Source organism: Eptatretus burgeri, chromosome 13 (genome assembly GCF_056783735.1).
Source record: "Eptatretus burgeri isolate ZD-2024b chromosome 13, Ebu_testis_v1, whole genome shotgun sequence".
In the NCBI taxonomy this organism is placed as follows: Eukaryota; Metazoa; Chordata; class Myxini; order Myxiniformes; family Myxinidae; genus Eptatretus; species Eptatretus burgeri.
This window is the reverse complement of record NC_140973.1, coordinates 47,990,512-48,000,511: the sequence shown is the minus strand read 5'-3', so window position 1 is coordinate 48,000,511 and position 10,000 is coordinate 47,990,512. Positions and strand designations below refer to the sequence as shown.

Here is a 10,000-nt window from a genome sequence, read left to right as displayed (position 1 = left end):
AACGGTGTGTGACCCCTTCGTCATCCTGAAAGTTGATGACTAAACTGAGCACAATATTCCAGACGAGGCATCGCCAAATTTCCATCCGAGAGATTTCCATGGACTTACGTCCAATTTTGTGTTCACTTTTCGACACGACGAGACAACCTCGCGGTGGAAGAAGTTTGCATCTGATGAGGGAAATTCACAAGAAAGTTATCCGGTGTTATTTTGGCCTTGGGCAGGTGAGTTTGTGTGTCATCAGCACGGACACCTGAACACCTGAACACCTGACGAGGGAAACAGAATTTTATTTTCACCATTTGAGGACAATTCACGATCCACCAGCTCGGTGTGCGGTTGGAGAGGGATGGTCGGTCGCGCCATCATCCTTCGTGATGAACTTGTACGTAAACTGCCGCTTGCACAGTCGCGGAGATTATTTGGAGCACGGTGGGGACGCTGGAGTACGTCCAGCCCCCCTCCCCACACAGCCACCCTCCCTACACAGCCCCCCCCCACAACCCGTGCACACCGATCGGCGTCTCATCGCGCCGCTCCGTGCTGTGTCGCCTGCGCACCTCGAGCTTCTCCGCGAGAAGGCGCCGTGTCGTGCCGTGTGCGTGGGCACCGCACGGGGAGGCACGTGCTCTCGCCGTGCCGTCTCGCACCGAGCCCGCGTCCTCCATCTCCACCGTTTCTCGCCCTGACGATCCTCCGCCATGTGGACACCCACAGATCAGGAGAAATTCGGCGTCGGTGAGTCCGCACCGCCGTTCCGACACCTTTTTGATCCTCCGAGGTGGGGAAGGTACTCCGTGCTCGGAATGATCGGTAGTTTGTGCCCCCCCCTTGCTTGATCCATTCTGCACGTACTCGATCCGAGCCCGGCTCAATACCATGTACCATATACCATGCACCATGTACCATGTACCATGTACCATGCACCATGTACCATGCACGCCGCACGCTCCTGTTTTTCGAGCTCCTGCACAGAACAGAGCCCTTTGTTTATTGGCGACGCGGTAAACACGTCGTTCTCAACATTATGGGACCAGCAGATCCCTCGGTGGTGCACCACCCCCCTTCTCCCACTACCCCCCCCCACTCTCCCACCCCCCTCCTACCACCCCTCCACTCTCCCACCCCCTCTCCCACCACCCCTCCACTCTCCCACCACCTCCCCTCTCCCACCCCCTCTCCCACCCCCTCTCCCACCCCTCCCACCACCCCCACTCTCCCACCTCCACCCTCTCACTCTCCCACCACCCCTCCACTCTCCCACCCCTCCCCTCTCCCACCCCCCTCCACCACCTCTCCACTCTCCCACCCCTCCCACCACCTCCCCACTCTCCCACCCCCACTCTCCCACCACCCCTCTCCCACCACCCCCCTCTCCCACCCCCACTCTCTCACCACCCCTCTCCCACCACCCCTCACTCGCCTACCCTCCTCTCGCCCACCACCCCCCCCGCGCGTTCACCACCGAGGGTCGACGACGATTACCGCTCACCTTGTGTGATAGCATGTATACCTATCCCGACCTACCTGGGAATTGTTCACCTTTCGTGAAGCTTGACGCTCTCTCCCAGTGAAGACGAGCACATTATTTTAATAAAACCGCTTTTTCCTCAAATTGCTGCCACCATGTCGTATGGTCGTACGGTCTAGTCATTTTAGACGAATCGCAGCTTCAGATCAGCAAGAGTGTTTGTGTTTTCTTTATTTGTTTTTTTTTACTGCATTGAGGTGTTGCCTCCACCTCGTATTCACTTACGTCTTATTCAGTGTGACCACTCCTTGGCTTTTTTTCACAAGATCTTGGTTATTCGTTGTCGACCTTGGCGTCTTGGTTTTCTATTATCATCGCCTTTCCGAAACCTTGTGAATTCTTGGCTTTTTTCATTAGCTCACCTTGGCATTTATGAAAATGAGGAGTGGTCACACCGGTCTTATTGTAAATCGGCTTTAAATGTCCGCAGAGCGATGCAAGTGAAGCCTTTTGGGTCTTCGTCCAATCCGGAGCAGGTGGATGCAACGAACTGTCATTACACCTGTTTTCGTTCCTTGGAAAGAATAGCTCACTGTGGTGACATTGACAACCGGGTAGAATCCGAAAAGGTCTTCTCGGGGCTTCAAAGGGCAGGCTGTTGCAATATTGAGTGAACCATCATGAAGTGGCACTGCATCGGACGGCTGTCTCGTGTGCTGGCACTCAGGTGTGGACGTGAAATACCTTCCATCATTGCCATCGTGTACCATGCCCTATGTCGAGCGGAGGTGCTGTCGAAGCAGTGGCTCAGCTGCAATCCTGGTCCGGTCGCCACTCCGACTCAGGAAGTCAGATGAGGAATTTGGAATTTGGCCAGGGTGCCGGCCGGCGATAGCTCGCCTACTCTTGGTGAAGGCCCCTGTGGGATCTTTTACATCCACCATGGTTGATGGGTTTATAGATGGGTCAGGAATCGAACCCCGACTGAACGGCTCAGCGATGAGTGTGCATTAAACTCGGCCATCCTGCCAGCCCAAATACCCTACAAAAGCATTAAAAAAGGGTCGGTCTTTGAATTCCCGTTTACCCAAGCCAAATGCCAAATCCCTGCTCTGACTCCCACTTGGTGTGACCGCAAGGGAATTTGGGAAGAGGAGAAGGTTTTTTGGCAATGCATCCTGAGCTGAGAGTGTTGCATCAGATCAGGAGAGACCCAAGTGTGTGCCGATTTGGTTCACCAGACCGTCAACCACCCAATAATGGGTTATGCCTCATGAGTCCTTTTTATGAGCTGTGAGCATGCCATCATGGATCGTTATCGTGTCCAACTAGCGATTAGCCTTTTTGTTTGGATTGCACGTTGCACATCCAATGACCATTATAACACACAATGTACATGAAAATGACCCGAGACAGATGGACTTCGGACTACAGAGTTCAGACCCTGCTTGGTGATGCCCCTTTTCCATAGGGAGGGTGATATGATGACGCGAAGTACAATGGCTCGAATGACTGCACTCGCCTTTTGATCGCCGTGCCTCCTTGCCTTCCATTTTAAAAGTGATATTTCCCTTTTGTTGAAGAAACTCGAGGGAGTGCAAGCACCTTCCAGTCGCTCGATGGTGCAAATAGACCATTGCACAAAATTGCAACTTGCGATTGCGTCGCAAGCATATGCATTGCACGGACACCTGTGCATGGCGCATTGCCATAAAGCATAGTGTGTGTATTTGTGTGTGTGTGTGTGTGTGTGTGTGTGTGTGTGTGTGTGTGTGTGTGTGTGTGTGTGTGTGTGTGTGTGTGTGTGTGTGTGTGTGTGTGTGTGTGTGTGTGTGTGTATGTATGTATGTATGTATGTATATATATATATATATATATATATATCAGCCATGTCCCCTGATTTCACCGACATTGTTTGTTTTGGAGCACTTCGATTGACCTTTTCTGTCAAATAGAAATGTCAATCTCAGCGTCTCCCACCACACCCCCTGCTCTTTCTCCACCACACCCCCTGCTCTTTTTCCTCCACACCCCCTGCTCTTTTTCCTCCACACCCCCTGCTCTTTTTCCTCCACACCCCCTGCTCTTTTTCCTCCACACCCCCTGCTCTTTTTCCTCCACACCCCCTGCTCTTTTTCCTCCACACCCCCTGCTCTTTTTCCTCCACACCCCCTGCTCTTTTTCCTCCACACCCCCTGCTCTTTTTCCTCCACACCCCCTGCTCTTTTTCCTCCACACCCCCTGCTCTTTTTCCTCCACACCCCCTGCTCTTTTTCCTCCACACCCCCTGCTCTTTCTGCTCCACACCCCCTGCTCTTTCTCCTCCACACCCCCTGCTCTTTCTCCTCCACACCCCCTGCTCTTTTTCCACCACACCCCCTGCTCTTTTTCCACCACACCCCCTGCTCTTTTTCCACCACACCCCTGCTCTTTTTCCACCACACCCCCTGCTCTTTCTCCACCACACCCCTGCTCTTTCTCCACACCCCCTGCTCTTCCTCCTCCACACCCCCTGCTCTTCCTTCTCCACACCCCCTGCTCTTCCTCCTCCACATCCCCTGCTCTTCCTCCTCCACAGCCCCTGCTTTCCTTCTCCACACCCCCTGCTTTCCTTCTCCACACCCCCTGCTTTCCTTCTCCACACCCCCTGCTTTCCTCCTCCACACCCCCTGCTCTTCCTCCTCCACACCCCCTGCTCTTCCTCCTCCACACCCCCTGCCTATCCCTTTTACCCACTGTTCAACCAGATTCCATGTGGTGCATTAATATTTTGCTCCTGTCGTCCACAAACACATTTTCCAACGTCCTGAACAGAAGGATAATCTTATATATTATTTCCGAGATTGTGGTTTCGTGTCGCGCTATCTTCGACTTTGTTCTGCGCTCGAGTAACGTGATATTCCGCTTACATTATCTCAAAGACCATATGAGGTGCATGGTACAAAAAAAAGTAAATAAAATGGTTCTGAAACAGTGAAATCGTATTCCACTTACTGCATTAAAGTAAAATTACTACTGATACTCTGCATCAGTTCCTTTCTCAAACACACCCACCACAACATGTCGCGCAGAGCGCGGGTTATGCTAGTTTAATTACTAATTTCAGCAGTTGGCCTGGTTGTGCCGCCATGTCGATCGTAAATGAAATGTCCAATGCTGTGTGCTATGGAATCCATGGTGAATGTTTGATTACAAACCATTCGACCTTTGCCAGGGATGTAATCAAGTTGCTTAATCGAAGGTGCGGTGCCATTTGCATGTTGGGAGTGCTCTGCCAATTTGACACAAGTCTAGGATTCGTGATTTTTGGAGCAATATGAATCCTGTTGATGCCAAAAAAAATGTTTGAATATTTAGCCCCATACTGCCCCCACCCTTCCCACTACAACCCCCTTCCCCCCCCCCCCCCGTTCTCCTTGTATGTCCATTGCATCACTGTTCCCTTCCCCACTCTTACTTCTATTTTCTGTCACCGCCTTTTCTCATTTCTATGCTGGCAGGATGGCCTAGGCCCCAGCGGAACGCACTCTCCCCTCTGAGCAGTCTAGCCTGGGGTCGAATATCGGCCCAACTTGCAACCGTCATCCTTATGTGTCACAGCAGAAGGAGGGACCAATGTGTGTGTGTGTGTGTGTGTGTGTGTGTGTGTGTGTGTGTGTGTGTGTGTGTGTGTGTGTGTGTGTGTGTGTGTGTGTGTGTGTGTGTGTGTGTGTGTGTGTGTGTGTGTGTGTGTGTGTGTGCCGTTGGATGGATATAAAGCCTGGAGTCCCATATCCCAGCACTAGTTTTTGTGGATGTGAAAGATCCCACGGTGTCCTTCGTGAAGAGTTGGCAAACTATCACCGGCACCCTTAACAAGTTCAAAAATTCTTGCCCGAACATACAGGAGGGACCACATTTAATGACACAGCGACGCTCCAAGCAATGATTCAACCAGCAGCCACCGACTGCATCCAAAACGAATGAGGTCTTGTTTATAAATTTAAATTATAAATATATCACAAGTTGGGCGAAGTGATCAAAATCGGGTTATTTGGACTTGAGTAAACCATCAAGAGGATTGATGTTTAAAGGTGTAGCAAAAATTAATCCGGTAGTACACCACGGCAATGTTGGCCCAAATGGCCTCATTTCCTTGTTTCAAGATGCTTTCTCTCTCAGTCTCATGATGTGGTTTGTTTGTTTTTTTTCTATGATTTTCAGATGTACATACAGTACATACACACAGAGAACCTCTTTACTAGGGGGGAAGGTGAGGGGTGGTTTGTGCCCATGACCTGACCCTGGGCACCCCAGTACGTGTGTAAAATTTGGAGATTGGCCGAGGGGTGTGGATATTATCCCTATCATTACTATTCCTAGAAGCACCCGCTCCCTAAGGAAGCGACCAGGGAGGTCAATTTTATTATCTTTACGATTATTATCGCCATAGCAGAGTACCCGCCTTACGGGCAATCTTGTTGCAAGCGTGCGACATCTTCTGACGCCTCACTTTGTTTGGGCAGTGTATAGGCAACAAATCGTTGCCACGATCGCTCCCAAAAATATAAATAACCTGCGTTACATACATGAAGCAAACACATGCGAACTTATTATAATACAAGTATAATATACATCGTGGTTATATAGCTCGGATAATTCCAATTGCACCCCCTCTCCCTGCAAAGGAAGAAAATGCCAAGCTGGGAGGAATTCTTATTATTTTCTTCAAAATTTGATGGAATCAAATGAAACTTCAGAAAACACACCGTCAGGGTGTCCTGAGCAATCCCACAAAGTTTCAGCTTTCTCGGTCAAATCGTTTCAGAGGAGTTGGTGAAACATACAACATACATTCATTCAACACACTTACGCACTTCCCCCTTCATTTATATATATATATATACATGAGCATCATCATGGTCACCATGCACCATTATAATAATCATTATCATTATTTACCAATACTATGATCATTATGTACCATTATAATTCTCATTATCGTTATTTATCATATTTAATTATCATTATGTACCACTATAATTATAATTATTATTGTCATTATACTCCATTATCATTATGTACCATTATTATTTTCATTGAAGACCATTATCATTATGATTATTATCATTACGTATCATTGTCATTATCAAAATCATTATCATGATGTTATGATGATAATGTGTGTGCTGTACCTTGGACGGATGTTAAGCCTGGAGTCCCATGTGCCAGCACCAGTTTGTGGATGTGAACGATCCCACGGTGTCCATCGTGAAGAGCTATCGCGGGCACCCTGAACAAATTCAAAACTCTTCCCAAACTTACAGGAGGTAATGCATCAGTGGCACTTCTACGCTCCCAGCAATGATTCAACCAGCATCCACAGGCCGCATACAAAATGAATGAGTTCTCCTTTCCAAATCTAAATTCTATATATATACCATGATAATTATCTTTAATATAATCATAACTAGCAGGCACTCTCACCTGTGTGGGAGTACCACTTATCGGCCTCCTTCAGTGATACCACTTATCGGCCTCCTTCAGTGGGCAACGAGCTGCAGCACGTTCTTGAAAATGCACTTTATAATTTTGTCATTTTTGAAAGACATTTTATTGATCACAGCATATCAGAATTTTGAGAAGGTTACATCAAATTATTAATGAGAAGGGCACTCGGTAGAACACATACCTCTGCCCTGCAATGCCTGATCCATGAGAACACATCGGGCCCAATACATTTTTGAAATAATGTGCGACATATCGTTTTTAGCCCTGTCTCTTAATGGTGAAGAATCACTTTCAAAATTAAAAAATTCTCGTATCCAGATTCGTATCCGGATCTTCACCAAAACCGAATCAATTCTTCCTTGTCACACACCCAACCTGTCCACCAAGTTTCGTCTGAATCCGTCCACAACTTTTTGAGATATACTGTACACAAACAAACAGACAAACAAAAAACAGACAAACAAACAGACAGAAAGGAATGAAAATATAACCTCTTTCACCTTTGCGGCGGAGGTAAAAAAAAAAGATTGCAGCAGCACTCGGTAGAGTGCATAACTCTGCCAGGCTGAACACTTTACGTTTTGTATTCCACTGATAGGCCGAATCTACATCCGAACCTTCACCAAAATCTAAGCAACTTGTGCTTGTCACCTAATTGCAACTCATCCATCAAGTTTTGTCAAAATCTATCCACAACCTTTTGAAATAGCATACATACTATAAGAGGTCAGGTCAGGTATGGGAGCATGCGCCGGAGCAGCGCGTCGCTGCGTCCACTTTCTGCCGGTACTCCAGGGGACTCTGTCTGGCCATCTTCCAGGCAGATGCTTGGCCCATCCCCATATCCTTGAGATGCTGATCAACCTGCTACAACCACGATGCATATGGTCGGCCGATTGGACTCCTCCACTCACGAGGCTCCCTCAATGAGAGAATCTGGTGAACGGGATCAGCATCAGGAAAACGAACCACATGTCCATTTAGCCGCAGCTGATGCTCCGACTATGCAGGTAACAAATCTCATTTGAATCTCTCTCAGGATCCACTCGCTGGACACATAGTCCGACCAGCGATGGCCAAGGATTCTCCGAAGAGACCTGGTACCAAAGGAATTAAGTCTTTCTCAGATCCCTGCTCAGAGTCCAAAACTCACATCTGTAGAGCAAGACTGGAAGCACCAAGGACCTGAAAACTCGGACTTTCGTCATCCTGCACAGGTACCAACAGCACCACACCCCATGATCCATGAATCCATGACTCCACAGGCTTGAACGAGACATTTATTGACCTCTGGCTCAAAGCCAGCAGAGACATGAATATCACTGCCAAGGTAAGTGAATCTCTGTTACCTTAACATCCTCACCACAAACAGTTACAGACAAGATAGCAGCATCCAAGATGTCATTGGAAGCCTGGATCTTAGTTTTGACTCAGGAAACCCCTAATCCCAGCCATTCCGACTCCTCATTCAGCACCTCGAGGGCCCCCGAAAGGATTTCTAAAGTCTCTGCAAAGATGACTGCATCATCTGCGAAATCAAGGTCAGAGATCTTGACATTCCCAAACGATGCACCGCAGCTTGATCTCTCCGACATCCTCCCCAGAATCCAGTCCATACAAGCGCTGAAAAGTGTGGGGGCCAGTACACACCCCTGAAGAACTCCAGTAACAACTGGAAATAAGTCAGAAATGGTATCATCATGTCTCATAGCACTCTCATTATCCTGCCTTGCTCTCCAAACTGTCTGCCTGTTGCATCCAGGGCCAACTCTACATATCGCTCACTGACTTCTTCTACTCTCATAGCCAACGTGTGGCTCTCAATGTTTATTAGTTCATCTCCTCTCCCTGTCAAGGCAGGAGTTCCCCAAGTCAGTATTCTGGGCCCAGTCCTATTCGTGATCTTCATGAATGATCTCTCTGTCTCTCTGGAAAATCCTCTTTATTTTTTGCTGATTACTTCACCCTCTGTCGTGACATCCCTCCTCCTTCAGACAGGCAGACAGCAGCCTCTTCCTTCTATTGAGACCTTGAGAAAAAGCACAAGCTGCTGAAACATTTGGAGTACTGTATGTCTTTCAATCTTGACAAATCTCACACTTTCACGATCTCTCTCCAAAAGGACTGTTTGGAAAATTCTCCTATAAACTATGAAACTCCTGGGTCTCACTTTCAGCCATGATCTTTCTTGGGAAAACCATATTTCAGCCCTTCAAAGCCAGCCACTAACTGAGCATTCTCTGTCATACAAAGTCTTTGCTTGGCACACCTAAACTCATATCCACCTACAAGGCCTTCATGCACAGCTGGAGGGAGTATGGCTCTCCCCTCTGGGCTGGCTCCCTTGCCCCACATGTTGCTCAGCTTGATGCCATTGAAGCCAAAGACTTTTACATTATTGCAATCTCCCGCGATGAAGCCGAGTCTGTAGGCTGATCACTTCACCATCCGATATAGGTCGGTAGTCTCTGTGTCTTCCACTGCCTTCGTTCTGGTCTTGCACCCACTGCTCTTTTTTCCGTACCCCTCCCCCACACTCAGGTTTTTTTTTTAGGGTTCACATGGTCCACCATCAACCCATTCTGGTGGAACTCTCTAAATACAGCATTGCAGCTCACCTCCACTCATTTGTTTCTCTTTTCTCGCCTGTAGAATCAACTTCCACATCCTCCTCAATGTTATTGTTCCCTCCACGTCTTCAAGACAGCTGCTCTCCATCATCTCAGATCATCCCCAATCCAAAACCATTATCTTTTCTACCCTGTTAACCCCCACCCCAATCCCTCTTCCATCCAAATTTCCAGTTTTCCCTTCTGAGAGTTCCCTTCTGTGTCCATATTGTCCACCCCATGACTCATGCACAGTAAAAACGATACCAAATGCGTCCCTACAAAGATGCTCTGAAAGCTCAAAAGCATACCTGCACAACAGAGGCTTTTGATGGAAGGTTTTCTCATGCAGTGCAGGTAACATTCTTCTGTGATAATTCTGATAAATTTATATACTGTACTGTGATTTAAAAATTTAATTGTACAAAAT

The 10,000-nt window shown here is 48.0% G+C and overlaps 1 protein-coding gene across 5 annotated transcripts in view; it reads left to right on the top strand.

Moving 5' to 3' along the window:
* The window catches only part of LOC147014419 (dedicator of cytokinesis protein 3-like), a 381,754-nt gene that overhangs the window by 113 nt on the left and 371,641 nt on the right, over positions 1-10,000 (top strand). For all 5 annotated transcript variants that reach the window (XM_085852361.1, XM_085852356.1, XM_085852357.1 and 2 more), the window contains exon 1: positions 1-738. This exon is cut by the window's left edge. In XM_085852361.1, the coding sequence (XP_085708487.1) occupies positions 702-738 (37 nt within the window). In that variant the 5' untranslated portion in view covers positions 1-701. The remainder of the gene's footprint in view (positions 739-10,000) is intronic.